The sequence below is a fragment of the Oxyura jamaicensis genome, chromosome 2 (genome assembly GCF_011077185.1).
Source record: "Oxyura jamaicensis isolate SHBP4307 breed ruddy duck chromosome 2, BPBGC_Ojam_1.0, whole genome shotgun sequence".
NCBI lineage: Eukaryota > Metazoa > Chordata > Aves > Anseriformes > Anatidae > Oxyura > Oxyura jamaicensis.
Window position 1 is genome coordinate 135945666 of NC_048894.1, and position 23025 is coordinate 135968690.

The 23025-nt window shown below is 41.0% G+C and overlaps 1 protein-coding gene and 1 long non-coding RNA gene across 15 annotated transcripts in view; one reads left to right on the forward strand and one right to left on the reverse strand.

The window, feature by feature from the left end:
* Positions 1 to 571: 571 nt before the first annotated feature.
* Positions 572 to 9413, reverse strand: LOC118163128. The gene is made up of 3 exons (XR_004748866.1): positions 9401 to 9413; positions 4829 to 5003; positions 572 to 1184 (listed from the first exon to the last, which is right to left on the reverse strand). It is a non-coding gene; the product is annotated as an uncharacterized LOC118163128 (long non-coding RNA).
* MATN2 (matrilin 2) overlaps positions 5893 to 23025 on the forward strand; it is a 66864-nt gene continuing 49731 nt past the window's right edge. For 9 of the 14 annotated variants that reach the window (XM_035319585.1, XM_035319584.1, XM_035319590.1 and 6 more), the window contains exons 1-2: positions 5893 to 6037; positions 14653 to 14820. In XM_035319585.1, coding sequence (XP_035175476.1) covers positions 5908 to 6037; positions 14653 to 14820 — 298 coding nt within the window. In that variant the 5' untranslated portion in view covers positions 5893 to 5907. Of the gene's footprint in view, positions 6038 to 6316; positions 6541 to 7754; positions 7772 to 8978; positions 9064 to 9912; positions 9986 to 14652; positions 14821 to 23025 lie in introns of those variants that run through there. The other 5 variants (XM_035319588.1, XM_035319596.1, XM_035319592.1 and 2 more) reach the window with 5 other exon arrangements.

The window sequence follows — 23025 nt, forward strand, 5'->3', positions numbered from 1 at the left end:
TCAATTAATTTCATTACAGATGAAATCAGGGCAAATCTCAATGACAATGGCAATAACAGATCAGCCAGGCTGGTATTTCTGCTGCAAATGATGCCACAAAAGCACCCAGGGGTAAGACTGGATTGGCAACTCTTTATTTGCTTGGCACCTAAATCATCACAATTTAAATGTTGTTGGCATTTTCTTTTTTTCGTCTTGGAACTACAGAGTTCTGTACAAACACCACTAAGAGCCAGATGGCTTAAATTCTGCCAGAGTTATAGTTTGGATGAAACTCAGGTGCCTGTTTTGACCGTAACATAAATATTACCTAAGATTCCCTAAGAACCTTGTTATTTTGCTTACGGTCCAGAAACTGCTGAGAATTGGTGGAAAAAAAAAAAAAAAAGATTTTTTTTTTTCTTTTTTCATTGTGTAGGGAGAGACTTAGAGCTAGCAACTTGCATGCTTTCTGGATCATGTTGTAGTCCAAGTTTGACTCCTTGTGTATGGTGATCTCAATTTTATCTAAGAGCTGAGTAAGCAAATACTCAATTTGTCTCTGAAAAAGAAAAAAAAAGGGGGGGGAGAAGGATGAATTTAAGCATGGCATGGCTTAAGTTGCCTAGTGAAATGTTGCAAATGCAATTTTACTGTACACATGTGAAAGTTACATCAAAAGTAAAGTGTGTGAATATAGTTGGCAGACTGGCAGTCCTGGGGCAATGTTTCAGCCAGTTAAAGTAGGTGAGTGCTTTCTGCAGTTGAATGCAATTTTCCTGAGGATAATGAAGAAAGGACTTAGCCTACATATGACAAATATTTGGTTTTCAAGTGCCAGCTGCAAGAGTTCTCACTTTCTTCCATAACATTTGAAGGAAACAAATGGATTTTCCAGGAGGATTTCAGCAGGAAAAACTTTGGTGACTACAATATCTGAGTTTCAAGAACCAAAACTTCTTCCTTTTGCCCAATTCTCCGAGCCACCACAGGAGACTTTAGTTGCTTGCATTTGCCATCCATGGCAACTAGAAAGATGGAAGCTTTGGATTGCTATGGTGGGGAGAGATAAGAAAGACCAAAGTGAGGCTGTATAATGTCTGGCCAGTGTGTTACTTGCCTTTCTCAGGTGACTTAAGAATATGAAGTGATTCTTAGAACTACGTACAGAGCCAGACAAGATCCTAATCCTCAAGCATCTGGACCTAAAACACAGCAAAATCAACACAGAAGTGTGGGAGAAAAGTAAATGCATGCTCTCTACAAATTCATACTCCTTCAAACCCTTTGATCCACGTCACTCTCCCTGGTTTTATATATAAATAAAATGAAGTTGATAGAACAGAACCATGCATCACTGACCCATTGCTAACTCTCATGAGTCTTTTTGACCAAAAGCATGAAATAAATTCTTTATCATTACATTTGAATCTGTACTGAATTTGTTGTTAATCAGCAGCATGTTCCTGGAATTATGGGAAGCATCAGCTGAATGGAAAGGATCCATGTAAGGAAGCAGTATGGATTTCCAAAAAATATATTTCATCCTTTCTTTTTAGAAACTATATAATGTACAAATAAGAATCACACAAGCTACCTGTGGAACAGATGCTCAAAACAGCAAAGAAAAGAAGTTAAGTACACACCATAGCAAAATGATTTTTTTTTTTTTTTTTTTTTTTTTTTGTGGAATGATGAGATTTAGCATGTTATTTAATTACATCTTCAGGATAACAGATTAAATATAGTCTTGAACCCTATATTCTTGTCTTCTGTTTCAACAACTACTGGCTAACATACCTGCTCTACATGACAGAAATTATAATCTCAACAGCTACGTAAGCAAAAAAAAAAAAAAAAAAAAAAAAAAAAAAAACCAAACCACAACCTGCCTTGTCTTTACATAGGAAAAGTAGTAGAGAAGGGAAAGGATGAATACACTTTTACTTTTGAGCTGTTGTAAGAATTTGAAAATCCCACTGTAACTAACAGGAACTTGCGTTGCATCTTTTTAAAGGTACTAATTACCAGCAGAGCCAGCATTTCAGGAATCAGTGCAGACCGCTTAATTTCAGTGAGCACTGGTCCCAGGAAAGAGCATCTCTTCTAATTATATAACTAAGCCTGGTGCTTTGATTGATGAACTTAAGTTTGCATATGCACTGTGAACTGTGCTTGATTAATTGCAGTGCAGCATGACTTATAAACCCTGTTAGCTACTCATACAGATACATTACAACATTTCCAATCATAGGTCTGTCAGGAATAAACTTTTGAAGTGACTTAAAAAATCTGCTTTGATTTCAATAAAGAAGGTTAATAAAGACTCTCAATAGCACAACAGCTTTATTGCTTCACTTATGAACATTTTGGACCTTGCATGTCAATAAATAAACCACTGAATTCTTCCATTGACAAAAGCCATAGACTTTTTATTACATCGACAACCACTTTAATCTATTTATTTCAACCTTTATTTTTCTTGTCTTTTTTTTTTTTTTTTTTACCAAGGTCTAAATATTTTCTTGTTTGTGATAGAAACTAACAAAACCTTTGTCTAGTTCTTTGAGAACCCTGTCTTGCTAAAAACTTTGCTGTTTATAAATATTTTATTATAGCCAACATAGCCAACAGCAGGATAATAAGCAAGAATGGCAGCAACTACAAGCAAAGGAGACATGAACTCTAAAACACAGTCCCATCAAGAGGAGCAGACTATTTCCATCCAAATAACAACACAGTTTTCATACCAAATTTTCTTAACAATTCTAAAGAGTCAGGAATGGTGCCCAATGAAAAGCAATCCTTACCTAGGAGGCACTTAATTTGTACAAATGCAATCCTGGCTTTTTTTCTGACCTAAGTAGTAGTAAAGATTTTAGAGGACTAAATAAATAAATAAATAAGCAATGATTAATTAAAGATATTGCAAAACATGGGCAAGTGGTAAGTGTAAGGCTGGTTTCTCAACATTAAGCTGTGCGCTCATCCAACCTGCTTTTTATTTTTTTATTTTTTTATTTTTTTTAAGGCAAAGGAAAGCCAGTAGACCTAATCTGTCTGCAGTTCAGAAAAGCATTCCCACTGGGGAAATTACTAGTTTAAATGGGAACTAGGAGAAGGACTGTGAGCTAAGCAGGGATCTAGCTAATGACAATAAGAAAATGGGATGCAGGAGTGTTCAGAGGGGGAAGATAAAGGAAAGTTATTAGCGATTTCTAGAAGATCATTTTTAAAATGTTGTTAACATTCAACTTTTTCACTTGTGAAATAGGCAGTCAAAAGTTGAAGTTTTCTAATGAAACACAAGAGAGTCAATAGACATTGCAAATGGAACGGAAAAGGAGGATCTCATTTGGAAAGGACTGAATTATCTTCAGAAAGAAAGAACTAATAGAGAGATGAAATGCCATAGTATAAAATGAAAGATCATATACTAGCTAGGATTCATCCACCAGAAAACAGGTGCAGCTGCATATATTAACAATACAAGGATGACCATCTGCCAGCAGTGGCAATGCAGCCAATTAAAATGATAATGAAATCCTAGACCACATCAGGCAAAGTATTTCCAGTAAATAGAAATGTTCTGGTGAGAGCCCATGTGGCGTATCGTGTTCAGTTCTGTCACACACATTCCCAGGAACCAGCTCAGCACGTGCACAGTGACATCTTGCTTGTTTAGTGAGACAAGAAGAAAGGCTGAGAGAGAAAATTATTGCTGTCACTACATAAGCTAGCTAGGAAAGCCCTGGAGGGAAAAAAAAAAAAAAAAAAAAAGAAAAAAGAAAAAAAAAGCTGTTCAGACTGAAAGACAACATTGATACTGGAAAATAAGTATTAAATGGTCATGAATACTTTTAGGCTAGACATCCATAGGAAGTGTCCAACTATCAGAAAGAGGAAGGTCTGGAAGAGTCCTCCAACTGCCAGCACAAAACTAGTTCCCTACTGTTTTTAATAATTCCCTATTCATCTGCTTTTAAGATGGAACTTACGTTCTGGAATGATTTACATTATGTCATGTCATGTGATAACTAGAAAGCAGACTACATCACTGGGAGTTTCTTCCAGACTGAGAACTATCCTTACAGATACTGAGGGAAGCCAGGAAAGGGAAGAGGAGACTCAGAAAGCCTCTGGTATCTCATTGGCAATCTTCAAGCAGCTTAGTAATTGCTGCAGATCAAAGCATAACTTAATAGGAGTTTTTTTCCAGGTTTTTTAACATAATATCTCCCAGATTTGCTCTGCCTACCTTCCCAAATGTTGTCAGACTGAGCAATGAGAGAAGTAACACAGTGGGAGTGGAGGGCAGTAACTCAAGGAAAGACAAGTAGTGAAGAGACAGTGAGAATCTGCAACATGGAAATACAGAGAATTTTGGATGCCTTATTAAACAGATGAAATAGTTGATCAATAAAGTCAAATGAAAATCTAGAGAATAAAATGCCTTTTTATATGGAACAGGGACCACAAAGACATTCTTGCTCATGTCAGAGGGTAAAATAAGGGTTGCAAAAAGTCTCTGATTCTGGGAGTGGGATGTTGCAGTGTCAGCCCTTGAAACAGAGACATGAAACACAAGAGCTGTTTGAGGAACTGGGTCGAAGAGATGCAAGAAGTCTCTGGTGTACGCCGTGAGCCTGACTACACACGTGGTGGAAGGAGTGACCTGCACAGTCCCAAGAGAGGCCATGCAACTGCCCCGTGCCAGGCTCAATCATTGAGTTGCTTGTCCAGCAAAGGTCTCCCTGTCTTCTAAGCTCTCTCTTACAAAACAAATCGATGCCTTAGCATGCTGACTCACTGCCTTCATACCCTTGCCCATCTTCTCCAGCTGTGATACCTTGTGTGTGTTCAATCTGCCAAGAGCAGCAGGCTGCACAGTGTCTGCAAATAGCTAGTGCTGGGATTTCTTCTGTGTAGATTGGAGCTGAAGCTGCCAAGCTGAGCCTCTGCATGCTCAAGTCATCTTCTCATCATGACTCTTGCTCTCCTGCTTCGTGTCTTTCTCTAGCAACCTGGTAAATCAAGACAAAGCACAATAAAATCTTTGGGATACAGACTGTGTATTTTGAGCCTACAGAGCATTAATTGGCACTCTGGCTGGGGCCTCTTGCTACACTGCATTACAAAGGATGAAGCAGAACATGCGAACTGTTCTGCACCTGGCTTTGCTGAGTTTGTTGTAATGTCTAGCCACAGGACTGTTAGTTTAGCTGTCTTTTTATTTTTACTTTTTCCTTTCTTCTAGCTGCAGGAGAGATTCAAGAGACAGTGCTCAGCAGGAAAGATGGGGTGAATCTGGCCCCTCTTAGTTTGTGGTATGCTTGTCATTTACACCTCCCTTTCCAGGGATTAGATTTCATACACAATTACTGTGCCTTGCCAAACTCTTCAAAATTAGCTCAGCTGATTTCCAAAGCCTGTTCACCTCCCGAGCAGCACTGGGAGGTACAACCCTTCTCTCTTTGACCTGGCTGGCACCCCATGCAGCATGCATTCTTGTAACGTGAATTTGCAGGGCTTAGAGGTTTCAGAGCTTCTTGTTGGAAGTGACAAAGTCAGTTCACCTTTGCTGTTTTTGCTTGTTTGTTTACCTGAAAAAAAAAAAAAAAAAAAAAAAAAAAAGTAACAATTGCTTTGGAAGAAAGCTGGATATCTTGTTTTTCTTCACGCATAATAAAGCTGTGTTGATGTAAACCCCATGGTTTGCTTTTTCCACCTGGGCTGCTGACCGTGCAGCTGCAGGGACAGCGAAGCAGCGCCTGTTGCTGTACCGACCCCCTCACCCCACCACCTCCCGCAGCATTTCCCCTGACGGGGCTCCCACCGGCTCGCTGCAGAGGCAGCCGCCGCGGCGGAGACACCGCATGATTCACCAGGGACTGTTTGCCTTGGCCCCGGAGGCCCTCCGAGCGGGGAATGGGATTTCCATTCCCCAGCTTTTCCCTCGGTAGGCGTCCCTGGAAAGGAGCACGGCCCCGGCTCTCCTCTGCCGGCGGCCTCGCGTTCCCCTGCTGCGGGGAGAGCCCCCGGGACGGGGCAGGGACAGGTCTGACAGGGGAGGACGGCGGGGGGGGACGGGGCTGAGGTACAGGGGGGGCTTGGGGCTGAGACTTCAACTGGTGGGGAGGGAGAAGGGCCGGCAGCCCGCGTCCGTGAGGGGACGGGCGGCGGGTCCCGGGTCCCGGCTCCGTGCGGGAAGGCGTAGGGCTGTCAGAGGAGGGACGGGAAGGGACGGAGCCGACGACCCGCGTCCCGTGAGGGGCTTACGACCCCGCTTCGTCCCTGCCGGGGGTGGCAGCGTGCGGACAGCCGCGTCCCAGTGAGGACCGCGTCCCTTCGGGTGCACGCTGAGGACAGAGGCGCCCCGGCCCCCCGCGGCTGCCTCCCGGCGAAGAGGCGGCCGGGGCGGGTCGGGCAGCGAGCCTGGTTCCTCCCGAGGGGCCACCCCTCCGCCGGACACCGCTCGGGGCTGCCCGGGGCCGTGCCGAGGAGGAGGAGGCGCTGCCCTGCTCGCAGCCGCCCCGCGGAGCGGCCCCGGCAGCCCCTCAGGTAAGGGCGGCGGGCGAGGGGCCGGGACCCCCGGGGCGGGCAGCGGGAGGGCGAGGCGAGGGTGTTCGCAGCTGGGGAGGGAACTGGCAGCGAGGTCCCACCGAGAGGATTCTCCTCTCCCCTTCTCCAAACGCTTCTCTCGCCCCCGGAGGTGCGCGGGGTTGGGAAATTTCCCCTCACGCCCGCTTCCTTGTCCATGTTTCACTAACTCATACGTTGTCCGTGTGCTGGGAGGAGAAGCAACACCCGAGTTTTAAGCTCGGTGAGGAACTGGAGGCGCTTTACCTGGAAGGGTTTATTAGGGAGATATCTCACAGGTGTCCTCTCCCGCTTCCCGCAGGACGGGGCGCAGCAGGACTCGCCTCTGGGATGGGGAAGGGGCGAGGGGCAGCGTGCTGAGGGTCGTGTGCCTGCTCTGGGAACCCGGCCTAGGTGGTGCTCTTAATCCTACAAAAATCGCTGTGGCACCCTTAATGACCACCCAGTTCTGCTTCCGAACGCAGTACTTGCAGGGTTTGACTGACCCTTGCCGTTACGCTCGGCAGCGGGGTGGAGTTGGCTCAGAAGGAAGACTGAAACCCCCTGGTTAATCTAATGCTTCCTAAATGCCTGGGTCTGCTTTCTGGGCCATCACCCAGTGATCCTGACTGAAATCTGAAAAGAGGGCATGCTGCTTTATGTGTTATAGCTGTGCTGCTGTCAGGGAGCTGACAACTTCAGAAGAAATTTAGCTCCTGAAATCAAGAGCTTAATGAAATACATATTTGTCTTTTTCACAAAACCCTGAAACTTCTGATCCAAAATAACTTTTGAATGCTACACTATTCTTATAGATATATCAGTTTACAGATTATATCAGTTTATCTTATAGATATATCAGCTTTAAGCACCAGATTTTTCTCATGTACTATACACCAATATCATTATAGGTATGTCCATCAAATTAAATTTGGTTTGTTTTACATCTTTAGAAAAGGTAGCACTTTATTATATATGGTTAAGATCCTAAATCCTGTGTACGATATTCACAGTCAGTTTACATGAGTCTTTCCATTGACTTCACTGGGATATCTAACAACCCCCGCCCCCCCCCCCCCCCACACACACTCTAGTGCTTATGAGCTGGGACCCAGCTGTAATTGCAAAGATGCTTCAGTCAGTCTGTGCAAACTAGGAAAAAGCTAATCAGCTCTAAATGCTCTCCCATGACTTATAAACTCTCCACGGGAAGGTAAAGCACTAACCACTGCTATTTAATTATGACCTGCACATCAGTAACAAGCTCTTTTAATACAGTGTACTCATTGTGGGGCTGTGCTTTCTTTATGAGTAAGGGGTATGGGGAATGGAGTGTTTTATATCCGCAAATTATTGTTTTGTGTTGCTGCTGGTACTGGGGTCAGTGTGGGTTTGCGAATATGTTTTAGAGCTACTGGATCTGTTTTGTAAAGAAAAACTTTCTGTTTGCAATTAGGAGCAGTCCATTATGGTTTGTGAGTGTACTTTGAGAGACAAAACTAAGCAGCCCGCATACATATTAAATGTCATATAATATATGCTTTCATATAATTTCCTTCTCTGATTTGTAAAACTGAAATTTCTCAGCTTTGCCATGCTACTCTTCCACAAATTTAGTGGAAACTCTGATGTCTAGATCCAGTTCAGAACCAGAAAGTGCAAATAAGCCTGCCTCTAAAGAACAAGATAATGAAAAGGTCTGTTGTCCAACTGGCAACTGAAGAAAATTGTAACATGGAGATTGATGCTGTCATAAAGTAAGAATTCACACTGCTAAGGCTTGCTGTCTGACCACTGGAAACTATGCAGAGTGAACCATACTATGGGTGCACTGTTCTACAACATCACTCTTAACTTTTATATGTCAAGGGTCTGAAATAATTGCAATGATTGTCAGCTTCCACTCCAAGCAGGGGGTGAACCTGATGACCTCCAGAGGTCCCTTCTTACCTCAATTAGTCTGTGATTCGGCGATTTAGTAGTTATTAGTTCTACCACAGTGTTACCAGGAAGTCTATCTGTGATTTAGATGAATGAATTAGAAATAAGAGATCTCTGGGTGTTCTTTATTTTGTTAGGAGAAAAATAAATTGTACCTGTAGCACATATACTCTAAGCCCCTTAAATTATCAAGTCCATTGTGTAGAAGTCCTAATATGATATTTATACCTCACCATAAAATGTAACGCAGACTTAGAATATAGATCTTTGCTTTTTCTGATAAGCTGTGTGTTTTGGTGTGCATACTCATCATATGTGTGTGTTTCTGCCCTCCACGCTCAAACAGGCAAGCTGTTCTCCCCCCATCCACAGCGCTTCTTTGACTGCTGACAGAACGTGGCTGCCCTTACATATTCTGTAGCACCTTCAGCCACGCTGCATATGGGAACTCATGCACCGTGCAGGGTTAGTGGCAGTAGCTGGCTGACCACCTCATGTCATCCACCTCCCTTCTAGGAACTGCTCTGGAACGTGGTTTGGGTCTTCTCTTCGCTGTTTTGATATGTAGGTTTATTCCCCTGCCGTGTTTGGTTTTATTAACTCAGGACACAACTCAGGTGTGGGCATTTGTAGAAGTAGTCAGAATAATTAGGCACACAACTTCTGGTTCTAAACCCACTGCAGACTTGGGTTACTCTTACAGTCTTGTTATCTTGGATTGGCAAGGGAATGTTTGGAGTTGTCAAGTCAGCAATTAGATTTGTGCTGTGGTGGCTTGCAGTGCTGTTATGGAAGGTTTTTGCATTTGGGTTGTCTGTCTCAGAATACACCTGAAACACTAATTGACTTTTAGATAATGGGTTTCACAAATTCTTCTCATGCTACTCACAGCACAAATGACCAAAGTTAGCCCCTTAGAAGGAGCTAATGAATGTGTCTACAAGGGAGTGCTGCAGTGCTGCTCTCCAGGACTCGGTGCCGTCCTAGATAGGTTCATGCACTCTTCTGCAGGTAGTGCCTGCCATCAGGACTGGGGAATGGATGAAGGATTTACAAATTTGGAGCACCTGCAACCTAGTTCTCTCTCAATGACTTAACTGTATCAGTAACTTGTGGTTGACAGCCATGGGAGTTGTACCCATGCTGTTCTCCTGAGCCTCATGAAGACCTGTGGCTTGTGCCACAAGCAGCCATAGAAAATCCATTTCATCTGGGGGAACAGGATTATGTAGAGTGCTTCTTTGTAAGGATGAAGGCAAGATGGTGCTTCTTGCTGACGTGCTAAATATCCTCCTGATTGTGGCTGGCTGCCTCCACACAACACCTGCATAGCTAGGGACAGATATTTTCCAGTGCGGGGCTCTGAGGAACTCCACAGCTATTTTTCAGAACTGAAAACTGCCTGCATCAGCAATCTGGTCCAGAAAGATGGAGGAAATTATTAATATGCTGTGTCCTGACACCCATGCCACACACAGTGATTTTAGTGAGTAATGGACCAGTAATGCATGTGCTGGCTTGTGGTAGTGCAATACCTTGGAACACATTCTAACTGATAGTTAACAGGGCCCTAAAGTGCCTGCAGTCCTAGTTTTTATCTTTTTACAAAAACAAAAATAAAAATCTGAGGTGGTGGAAACGAGAATGAAGTATTTTGTGTCTTGTGTGTAATAAGGACTGACTGGTTTTCCAAGTAGCTCACAGTGCTTGCTGACCGGACTTCATTGACTGGCGTAGATCGCTTGCAGGTTCTTTAACTTCAGGAAAGGAAAAGCTTTCGGATCTAACCACGGTTTGCTGTTATCTTAAAAATGGGTGGATGATAAGGAGTGCTGAAAGGACTTCAGAATGTTATTGCTTTTATGTGTTTGAGATCTTTATATCAAGAATACCAAAGTTAGACCTGCAGGCAGCTTAGTAGAGGTAAATGTCTGTGTCTTTTAACTATCAGATGAGGAAAGCCAAAGGCAGCCCCTATGTAGCAGTAATAACTGTTGTCAGTGGTGTTTTTTTGTCCTTTTCTGTCCTTTTTGAACCCTTTCTATATAGGGCTCAAGAGAGGGGATGTTATCCACAGTTACTAAAGGTGTTGAAGTCCCACATAACTGCTGCCAATTGCCCCTTCTGTGCACAGAGCCAGTTTTGGTAGCAGCTGGAGAGGGTGGTGGGGCAGGGGCTTGTGGGGTTTAAAGGGTCTGATTTATCCTGGGAAAGGAACTTGTCCCACACAAGAAGGAAGGAGACCACCCAGAGGAGCAGGAGGCTTGAGCTGGAACAAGCCCAACCTCCCGATTTCTTTTTGGATATGATCTGCCCAGCAAGGACCTGAATGAAAAAGTGGTGTCCTACACAGCCAGTGGAAGGTTTTCCTAATTCTCTCTGTGAAAGAAATCTCCCTACTATGGAGTAAGAGATGGAAGAACTGCGACTTTAGCATGAACTACAGAGCATCTCTCCTCCCTTGACATTGTTTTTGAGTTATTACAGGAAAGAGGACGAATCTTAAACACACACACCGTGCGATAGAGAAGGTCATTGATTTATCACCACTGGCACTGAATATCCAGTAGAGCCTCTGCTCAAAACACAGCCATTAATCCCTTGTGAGAAGACTTCTATGGAAACATACTTTAAAGGATAGAAACAGGCACGTGGTGTTTGAATGTTGTCCAATGGAGGAAGTATGTATTTTAAAGATGAAGTCACGATTTCATTTTTTCTATATTCTTACACTGTAATTCATGGAAGTTGAAAATGCATTACAGGGCTTAAAAATAATCTGGTGCTCAGCCTGCGTGAGCCATGTGTCTTGCCATGCCTCCTCCTGGTGCCTTTGGCTTTCGAGGTGTTTGGGATGGTTGTCATACACCAGCTTGGTTTTGGGGCTGCCCCACTGAGTTGTCTCCTGATGGCACAGTCATGAATACTCCTGCTGTAGCAGCCGGAATTGAAGGACTTGATACATATTTTCCAGAGAGCCCCTGAAAGTAAAGTGTTTGTGACTTGGGGAACACACTCTTAGCTTGGCAGAGCAAGGGTTAACCAGCAACACGATGCTACAGAGAGCTGTGCCAGCAGCCTGGCTTAGCCTACTGGGAAAATGAGGTGTTAAATACCAAGTGTGGTACAATAAACACTATCCAGCTTCCCCAGTGAAGATAGCAGACCTTGCAGAAGACCCAGAAAATAAACAGAGAACTGTGGGAGGGCTGTACACACAGAAGCTGTGTGACCACAGTGCAGGCTGGTCGTGTGAAAACGCAAGCAGCAGTGGACACAAGTATGTACCTGGAACTGGAGCAAAGCACCCGAGTCCAGAGTGCCATCACCACAGGAAAGCGGTACAGAAGTTTTCAGTTCGGATTCAAGGTGGCAAGAGAAGAGCACAGGTTTGGATCGGTGGTGCCTTCTATCACATACACTTATATACTCTCACGTATACTTTATATACTATACTTTATACACACACACACTATATAGCTTTTGGATTTGGGAACTCGTTTTTTTTCTCACTGAAAATCAATGTAATTTCCCTTAAATTTTTATTTTAAAATATCCTTGTACATCAGAACTTGGAGATGAGGTAAATAAATCTCTCCTCTTTTAAGCACTGGTTTCTTTTGAAACAGTAGTTTGAAATGCTTGTGAGAGTAGGAGTACTTTGGTAACAGGGCATTTATTGTTGGGACTCTAAGTAGGCTTATTTTCCAATTATCAGACTGGTGAGGGTATTGAGATCTAAGGATCTGTGTTTTCTGAAGTAAAATGAAATACTATGAAGCAGTAGAAGCTATGCTTAATCTTGAATAAAAAGATCTCCAGAAAACTAGGTACTGTTATTGAGTTCTTCTCTTTCTTTAGTACCCCTTACTTGTCACCATTGACTCCTGAAATCATGCAGAATTGAACACTTTTAAAAAAATGTTTCATAATTCAGTGACAGCTAATGTATGATTCCTTAGGCATTTTGGTTTATCTGGTCAGCTAATCATATGATATTTGCATGCTTTATAAATGTTTTCCTAGTAGAAGTCAAATATTTAGAATTGCAGCAAACATTTTGTTTTTCTGATTTCTGAAGTCACTTGTGGGCAGAGTTGATCCTAGTGAAGTTATGACCAAATATAAAAAAATGCTGCGAAGTTATAAACTACGTTAAGGAGCAGATTGTAGGAGACTTGGGTTGGAGGTACTTCGCAGAGCTGGGAGGGTGGTCCTTTATTCTTTGTCACAGTTTTCTTTGCTCACAGGACAGTTCAGTGATGCTCTCTGGAGGTGCTCTGCCACAGCATTGTTGGTTCTCTGCTAATGCACCATCAGGAACAGGTGAAATGGCTTTGCTTAGAGAACTGGCATGTCCTTGAGGTTTGTTTGTCTGCTGGTCCTAACTAGCAGGCCAGAAGGAAGGAGGCCCCCTTGCAGAGCCCTGTGTTTGTTGCTGATGGCCTTGGGAAGTGAGGAGATGACCTGGGAGCAGCTTTCAGCCGTGACTGTTGCATCCAGCAAAATATGGTCCCGTTTTCAGCGGTGCATGCTGTTTACAGAGTCCATCTGTTTCTGACTAGAGCACTGGAACTGCTCTACCAATAATGCCATCCAGCTGTCCATGCTGCTGGGGCTCCAAAAGTTTACTGCTTAGTGGCAACTATTTACTCAAACTCTGCCCTATTTTGAATGTTCTTAAATCATATGTTACTGAGTGATATTAAACATTTAAACGTGGTTGGGCAAAAGCCCCGTTCGTTTTGCCCTATGGCATGTACACCAGAACATTGTGTTCGTATTTGGGGGTGCCAAGCAGGAAACACAAAAGGAAAAATAGATTGGTGCACAGACAAGTAGTGCCATGTGTATATGGTTGTGTGGGACAGACTTAAAAAAAAATGGATAAAAACCTGTTTATTACAGAGAAAATATTTCTGTAGAATTTATAGTCTGCTAGTGAGTGCCTCGTGGTGATGAAAAAATGTAATTCTCTTGCTGAACCTGGGCATTTAGTTGTCTTCCGTTACAGATCTGTGGCTCTGTGTAGCTATGCTTATCAGGCTTAGGACTCTATTAAAATAGTTTTCATTATTTCAGTCATTTAGCGACAATTTGCACTGCTTGTGAGGTTGCCCCTGTTTCAGGTAGAACAGTCCTGTTTTTGTTGTGGAAATGGGTAGCTTCATCCATCATCTTTTGACCAAGCTTCATCATGTTGCCAATTCCAAGGCTGAGCTTAGCTCCTGCAAAATGTTCTCTTCACAGCACATAACAATCAAAATTAAAAAATTAAAATCAAGAAAGTTTTGGGGGAAGGTAGAAGGAATAGCCATCTGAAAATGTCACCTACAGGGGACACAGCCAGAAGATGGGTTTTTAGCATCTCAGTCTTGGCTTTCTGCTTGTGAGCAGATTCAGCCATGGCTTTTGATGGTGCCCTAACAAACTTTTGGACACAAATCATCTCTTAGTAGAGGGATTTTGCTGGTTAATTTGCTCATTGTTGTGAAAAAAAAAAAAAAAAAAAAAAAAAAAAAGCTTCTTAACTTGGGGCAAGGTCATTGCCAGTCTTCAGAAGTCATCTTCTTGAGTAAACAAGGTTCATTCTGCACTCTTATTTTTATTTTAGCAATCAAGGATATTCTTTTTTAAAAAAAAAAAAAAAAAAAGCTGTTTCCAGTTCACTATGATAGCTACTGTTTCTGGAATATATTCTTTTCTCTTGTCTTATTCTCCAAAATTTTCTGAAGCAAGTATCTGTCAGACCACAAGAATCATTAAACATCTGAAAAAATGCACACTGCATGGACTGCTGAGTAGAATAATGAACATTTATTTGTATCCTCATAACCATTTGTGCTAACAAGCTCGCTGAAAGAAAGTTCCTTTCTTGCTTTAAAAATAATTGATTTTTACAGATGTGTCTAGGAGTTGATAGATTTACAATTTTAGCTACGAACTTCAACTAATAATATGCATGAAGACAATGTAGGGTCTACTAACTGCTGCTTTATTATATAGGTCTTCTTTTGTGAAGGTATAGGTATGCCAGTACATCTACGTGTTGGTATGTGATGGGAGGGAAGCAACACAACTGGATGTTGACGTGGTTGTAGTGTTTCTTTTTGTGCAATCACAGAGCTCATCTCCTTCTCTCCTTTGTTTCAGTTTTGCAGCCTGGAATGTCCCTTTACTTCTTGAAAATGAAGAAAATGGTTGCATGCTTCTTCTTGCTGTTTGGGCACACGCTGCTTTCCTCTGGCTCTGTCATGGCAAAAGATCTCCCCGGAAGACATTTCACCCGAAGAAGGGATGTTAACTCACAATCTCTACTAGGTAAGTTACAAAAAGAACAAACCAAAGCAAAATAACAACCACCACTAAAAGCCATCTAAAATATAAAGATAATAAAGATAAAAAGCATGAGCACTTGGCCAAACCTTGGCTGAGTTAGTTTGTAACAGTTTTCAGGCAGGAATATGAGAGTTTGTTGACCTAGCAGCTCTTGAAAGAAGGTGTTTACTTTTGGGATATTAGATCTACTTTATATAAGTGCCATGAAATAAATATTTTCTACAGGGTTCTTGTACCGAAGGGGGAGGGGGAAGCCTTATTTTCAGTGTTTAGAGAAAATACATCTTGGTGCATGGAGGTTCTGTCAAAACTGTCTTTTCCCATGCAAGCAACCCTTAGCTTTTTATATGTGCTTTGGGTAAGGGTGACTGAACTAAAATCATTAGGTATTTAAATGGGGCTTCTTGTTACATTACCTGATGTTAATCCCTTCATTCTGTCAAGTTGCTTTTATTTATAATGAGTAGCTCATTTTTCCTGTTTTGCCAAAAATTTGAGGACAGATTTGGCAGTTAGCTTGTGTCTGTCATATTTTAAAACATAGGTTCATCTCTCTCATTGATTGTTGCCAGTTCCCTTTTTTACTGCCTCAGAAGTAATAGATGTGGTCTTGAGATGCTTGGGGTTCAGCAACTGGAGGCTGAAAACCACAGCTCTGGAGATCTAGTCCATCAGAAGGCATGGATGTGGAACAGCAAAGAGAAACACTCCCATTCACACCTTATTCAACAAGACTTAATCTTTCTAAGATCTTAAACTCTAAAATGAGCTTAAATAGCAGTCCCTCCTGAAACTTTCAGGGTCTCCAAAAAATATCCTATCTTATTATTTCAAGAAGTGAACTGTCTCCCTACAAAATGCATGCAATAGTAAGGTGCAATGTGGAGAAACTAACAGGTGTCATATTTCTCAGCTTGCCTTTTTTCTGTAATTTAAAATATATATATATTTTATAGTCCTTTTTTCATATTTTAAATTGTAGAAAATGCATTAAAAGTATTAGCACAGATACTAAGTCAAAATGTACAGATTAAATTACTTTCTTATTTCAAACACCGAGCAATTCTGTGGCCCCTGCTTTTGGAAATTCCTGTATTCCTATTCAGTTTGGCATGTGCGGGATGCAAACAGTATTGGCAGCTCTGGCTGAAAGAACCTTTTTGAGACATTAACTGATGCAAGAAACTTGGGACACTCTCTGGTCCAGCCCATAAAACTACGTGGCAGTTTGGAGTCAGCCTCTTGGACCTTGCATTCCGTTACAGTAAATTAGGTCACCTGCTTCAAATGCTGCAGTTGCATATGAGCAGTGGCATAGTTAAGACGTGCCTCTCTGCAAAGAACAGAATGTGTAAAATGGATGCCATTCTGCTCGAAAGCTGTACTGTTCTTTACATGACATGAGAAAGAGCTGGGCCAAATCGTGATCTCAGTGGCATCAATTTTATTGACTTAATAAAATCACTCAGACTTAGAGCAATTTAACAGGGATTAGAAGCTGTTCCATTCTATATAATATATATTTTGCAAATAGTGGCAATGACAGTTGCTGCTGTTGTGGAAAGACTTGGTTGGCAGGCAAAAATGAACAGTGTAGCTGCAAAGAACCAGCAGATACGTGGAAAAGCAATACAAGTTCAAGTAGTTTTTGTTGGGTGGAGGTCTCTGTTTTTAGGATTAAAATGAAGGATTGTGTGTTGTGAGTATTAGTAGCATCAAAATAATTTTATTCATTTTTTTCTTTATTTTACCAGTTTTTAAAACAACAGTGCACTGCTGTGATATGTATTTACTGGTAAAATACTAACAGTGGCTATGTACAGAAGAAAAATTCCTTGCTGCAGGAAACTGGCAATATAAATAAGCAAAATGGAACGGATGGGAAAATCCTGTGGTATTACCCAAATACAGATACAAGTACTTTGGGATCCAGCTTCAGGAGGATTTAGTTTTCTGGCAGCCATACCCTCATCCTTCATAGATTTGTTAATTATCTTGTTCAGGCTAATAGACTATAGGAAGAAAATTCTAAGGAAGCTTTCAGAAGGAATGAGCTGTCTTTTCTGTGTTTTTCTTATCCCCAGTCTTTCTGCTAAACATCAATGTGTATTTTCATTTCATAGAACTTTGCTTAGCTTCTGATTGTTTAGAATTATTACTACAGCTAATAATTTCCATTAAAATCTGGTATCTTTTGTGCAATTGAACACAAAGCTTTTGGAACTCTGTGTGGCCTTTGAAAGCCAAATTGCTTCGAGTAGGTTTGACTTTTCATACTTCTCTTTCCTTAAACCCTGAAACAAACTCCCAAGTATTTAAAACCTGTCAACTATGCTGATTTGATTGACTTCACGAACATTTTCCTAAATCATCCCTGCAGCATATTAGTTGTAGAACATGAGTAGTTTGTTTAGAGATAGAAAATATTTGTGTATTTCTCATATTCACAGAACATATGTTACATTGTTGGAAAGCAATGTGTTAAAGTAGGTATATTTATATTTGGAGTGGAGTGGTGTCCTGAAAGACCATGTAAACTAACAGAAAGAGATGGGATGGCCTATGGAAATCTGTCTTTTCTGAAGCAGAGGGCAGTCCCTTTAAAGTCCCTTTAAAGACTCTTCCTTTAAATTACATGCAAATTAAAACATACCTTCTCTTTCCTCTTATCAATGATTTGATCCTGAGTATTGGATCTTTTGGCTTATCCTGATACCCCAAAGGAACCTTTTTGATTCAGAATCTTCTCTTTTAAGGGTTTTATGAGAGCTCTGAAGAGTTTTTACTTAGCTATCTGACGAAATCATTGTTCCTGCTGAGTGCAGCTGTTTTGTTAGATTACACACAGATCAGTGAAAGCACAGCTTGCCAACTTAGTGTTGCTTTTTGGATACTAAAGAAAGCAGTAATGGAAATATAGTTGGCTACATGTTTTTAAATATAGATAAATATAAATATTTTTATATTTATATAAAATATAAATATATTTTTAAATATAGATAAATATAAATATTTTAAATTATAAAAATATATATTTTAAATATATGAAGTCTATTACATTAGCTAATTTCCTTCAGGTATAACCAAGACGGACTTCTGCACTTAAATGGTCTGACTGGCTGAGCTTTCAATCAGCTGCCCAGGGAGGTGATTCCAGTGCTGGGATTTCAAGGCTGTGGTCCGAAGTCCACAGCATCTTTCAGCAGGTTTTATGTTCAGAAGTGGCACATACGCAGTTCTTGCAAGATACAGCCTTTTTTTTTTTTTTTGTGCTTGATGTTGTGCTTTAGGGGAAGATGAGGAAGGGGAGCAACATCATACTGCATTTTAGGCATTTACTGTAAAACAAGCCAAAGCAAAATCTCTGTGCAAACTGTGTAAAACCCACAAGTTTTTGGGGGGGTTGGCTTTTTTTGTGAGCTCAGTTATTGTAAACTGGGCATATATTTCATGTCACATCAGGGACATATTTCTTTGGAGAGTTCTGAAGTGGATGCATGGGAATAATTGAATAAGCTGTGGTTTAATGTTACAAGCAATGATATTCCATGTGTTCCTTAGGAATATAAAACATGCACCTACCTGTTTTTGAAAATAACAACTTAAGTGAATGAAAAAGCTAATCTAGGGGGCATTTCTTTAAATGCTACATGATACCAGAAGAAAGAAACTACAAGAGATTTACTATACTGCACAAAATTGAAACAAAGGGAGAGGAAAGGAGGCCAAGAGGGAAATGTTCTTGGCCCTTGTTCAGTAGAAACTGCGGCCCAACTCAAGTGTCCTTGTCTGTGTTGAATTATATTTTGCAGCAAAATATATAATGATTTATCTCTTGGTTGCATGTATAGGGTTCCACTAATAATATGAGGGGAAGTAATTTGAAGTACACATGGCTCACTAAATTTATGAATCGCTGCTAGTCTCTTAAAATTATTCCAAACATTCTTATATCTGACTCAGTTCATAAGCTTGTTTGTATGTAACTTCAGGGTTCAAGAGCATTATCCAGTTAACTTTTCTGGGTTAAATTTTAGCCACAAATGAGAAGGGAAAACACATGGTAAAAGTGAGTACAATCTGTAAGACTTCTGTGGAGTACAGAAAAGATTTCTGTGTAGTTTTGATTGAGTTTATTGGACATTTATACCCTAAGTGCTGGCCAGAGGTCTCTAAATCCTGCTAATGTGGACTGCTGAACCACATGATAGCAGCTGTAGGAATCTCATTCACAGCCTCATCATGTGTGTTCATGTAATTTCTTCACATAATTGCAACCCTGCCAAGTTTTTTTTGTCCTCAAAGATGTTAAGCAGGGTCATTGCAACTGAAGCCTGCATTGCAATTGAAGGCAGGATTGTGCCATGATAACTGCAGCATGTTTGTGACATGCTATGGTGATATTTTATCTGGGGAGATCAAAACTGTTCCTGGTTATAGATAAAGGCAGGAAGAGGTTGTGAATTACCTCTTCTGAATTGTCACATATTTAGTTAAAATGTAATTGAAATCATTTTCTAATTACAAGGTAACTAAACTTTTATGAGGATATAACGTAATCAAATACATGCAGTTCAGATTCTCACTAATCAAATCTTAAATTTGCTATTTAAATATAGGTGTGTTATTTGTAAAGTGAGAGCAAAGCATTTTATAGTCTGCAAAATAACTTGTTTCTTCCTTCTCAGTAGTGTAGGTACAATCAGTGTGCTGTAGTGGAATATTAGCAATTGCATGCTTTACTTTCCAGTAGCGATGGGAGGTCTCTCGTGACCTTTATGCCGAGGATTCAAGCTTCAACTTTCATCTTAATATCTCAGCTGTCAGCCTCTTCCCAGCAATAGCTGGTATCTGTTATCTACCTGGTCTGAAACAGCAGCAGTTTCACTTGCCCAGACCCCTCCACTCTTTTAGGCTCCTGTGTTTTGTTGGCAGTGAAAGACCCTCTCCTCTCTCTGTGGCTCTCAGGCTTTGTGGTGTCTGCCTTGTGGCTGTGCCTCCCAAAACCCAAAGAGAGTCTGAGGAAGCAACAAGTGAGTGGTGACCGTATCACTGCCTGGGCAGTTGTTCCTGCAGAAGTTTTTATCCCTAGAACAGCCCAGCTAATGATCCTTGTGAGCTAGCTGGGGCTGTGACAGGCTTCAGGGATTTGTGTCCGGAGTCTGCTCATGTGCAGCCAGCTGTTAGGGAGATCAGAAAGCCTGGCTTCTGATTTGTGTTAGCAATTCGTAGCCACATAACAATGTTGTGCATGCCAACTGTTGTATTTGGATTTCACAGTTAATTTTTTAAGTCATGTATAAAACAGTATTCAATTTTCAGCCATTTAAAGAGCAATTCAGTAATTAATTTTGCATGTGATATTGGATTTCTAGTGGCACAAGGAAGATTCATTTTTTTCCTGCAATAATTCTGTACTGTATAAGTATTTCCTCTGTATAGTTATTTCCTCAAAACCTTTGTTTCTTACTTTTTTTTAATCTCCTTCCTTCTTCCTGTCTTCTTTTTTTTTTTTTGTTTCATTTTCTTATGATCTTATCTTTTTTCCTTTTTTTCTTTTTTTCCCTTTTGCCCTTTTCCCTTTTTTTTAAAAACTGATTTGTAAGTTTTCCACATGGAGGAAAGAATATCTGTTGCTACAGAAAAAAACTGAGTCATGTACCAAGCTGCAAATGCTCTTTGTATTTATGAAATTTTGTTACAACCCCCATAATGCCACTTCTATTTGAAAAAAGAGTTTGTCCTGACAATCATTTCCAGGGTAAAATTACAAATTCTATTTTATTATGTATATTCTCAAAGAGCTCAAAGCCTCTGTTGCATATTTTATATGGAAGGAAGATCGGGCCAAAAAAGAACACTGAATGTTCAAAAGTGTGGTGGTTTTGGCTTCAAAGTGAGTACTTCAGCTTAATATTTAAAACAAACAAACAAAAAACAACAACAACAACAAAAAGAAACACAACAAAGCCCACATATGTGCAAAAGTAACTTGAAAATCCTGGAAGCAGCATTTGCATAACCTAAGGGATAGCTCATTTTATGGCGTGTGTGGGTAATCAGACATTATTGTGGCTGAAGAGGGGGATTTGCTCTTTAAAATGCTTTGAAAGCTGTGGAAGACTTTATTTAAGTACTGCTGAAGTAGTAGGACTAATGGTTTGTTGGTGGGTATGATGCCCTATGCATTTTTGGGGGTAGTGGGAGATGGCACATGGCAGTATCCTGTGGTGCTGATTCTGAAGCTATTCTGGAAGATCCTAGTACTTAAACTGTTACCAATGGATAGAAATACGTGGTTTCAAGTCAGCTGATCAATGAGTAATGTCGAGGTTGCTAACAGCTTTCCCCATAAACAAAGACACAAGTGGCTTAAAAAAAGCGTGGATAGAAGTTTTAAAACATTATGCTAATCTCCTGAAAGGAGGAAGGCACAAACTCATTAAGTCAACTCTTTTCACTGAATTTTCAACACTGCTTCTAAAAGCTATTTACTTGTTCTGTCTGTTCCTTCTGTAGTAATTTCTGTGTCCCTTGAGTGGTATCCAAGGTAGCTGAGCCAAGACAGAAGTTTCAGATCTTCAAGGAGAAAGATATGAAGATCTCCTACAAAGCCACCTTTTTTGTTGGTTAGGACGGGTTTGTTGTTTCACAGATGTGTGCAGGAAACAATGGTCTCAGGCAGAGTAAATGCCTCCAGGTAGTCTGGGAGAACTGGATTCAAAGTGGCATTACCTCCGTGTACTACAAGGCTTCTCCATCATGTCTCAGAAAATGAATTCCTCATCTTTTATGTGTACAAGCTACACTCAGCTAAGAGCATACAACATTTGATTTTGGTAGGATGCAGTGGGTAGATGTTGATGCTGTTGGGACTAACACAGGGATATCAGGGTGTTTCATCTCTCTGTCCCAGCGTTCCTCTTCTGCAAGGGAAAGCAACCCCACTTCTCTATCCCTGGTCCTTCTAGCTACGAAAGCAGGGAACCAACAGTTTCCATCTCAGAAACAATGAAATCTGTAAGAAGAGCTGAGAAGCTTGAGACCATCCCTGCAACATACTTTAGTTTCATACTTTTAGTTTCAGAGACAGCATCAGTCTCAGTAAAGAAATGGAGATGTATTAGGATTCAGTTTTGGACTCAAGTTAGAGAGACTTTACACTAATAATGACCTTGTTACTTTGGAAAAGATGACAGGGAAATAATAGAAATAGTGAGGTGAAATGAGAGCAAGGTAACACACCTCCTGCTGTGGCTGGTAGTGAAGCACTTACATGTGGAAGGAAATGGAAATGTGTGTACAAGAACCTACTGCCGTATACTTCTCCCAGAAGTTTTGGAAGTTGCAAGAATATTTTGTAAGAGGCAAAGAAGAGATTTCTGGAGGCTGTGTTCCATTTAGAGAGTGTTCCCAGATGAAGAAATTTGTAAGCAGGAGTAGGTGAGCTGCCAAACTCGTAATGAATCTTTGGGTTGGATCCAGAGGTCAGTGAGTTTGGGAAACATCTCAGAGCAAGGATGGGGCCAGGGAGTATGGGGGAAGGTATTGGACCCATGGTCTGTCCCACAGCTGGGAAGGGGTGGAGTCACCTACAGGACCAAGTACAGCACATACGTGTGCCAGGTAAAGGGTACCAAGCAGTTCCCAACACCTACTTCAGGAGCTAGGGATGGTTATCTCCAAAATCCACCAAACCACTCTTTTTCCCATCTTTCAATTAGAATGAGAAAAGAGGTGGAAGTAAGCTTGCAGAAAGTATCTCACTAGAGCCAAGAAGTGCTTGGAATTATTGCTATTTTTCATTTATTCCTGGCAGAAGCCACAAAATGTGTTTTCCAAACAGGAACAATGTTAAATTTACTGCTGTGTGCTTCATGCTTGAGTTTTGCTAATGAAGCTACTGCACTTTCCTAGAAGGTGTATGTAGATAATAGTTACGTATGTCTTTCTTCCCATCAGAGTGTCTTACTCCTGGTATATGCATGAAAGAATTGCAAAACCTGATTGAACTGAGAAATCTTTTGGAAATATCTGTACCTCTCAAACCTGATCTTTCTGGCTGGATACTTAGCCAGGGAAAACCACAATTCTGAAACTTTAAGAAATAATTGATACCATCAGGTTCATGCATTTTGCAACAAATTTAGCAAGAGTTGTACCAAGGTTTGTAAAGAAAGAAGTTGT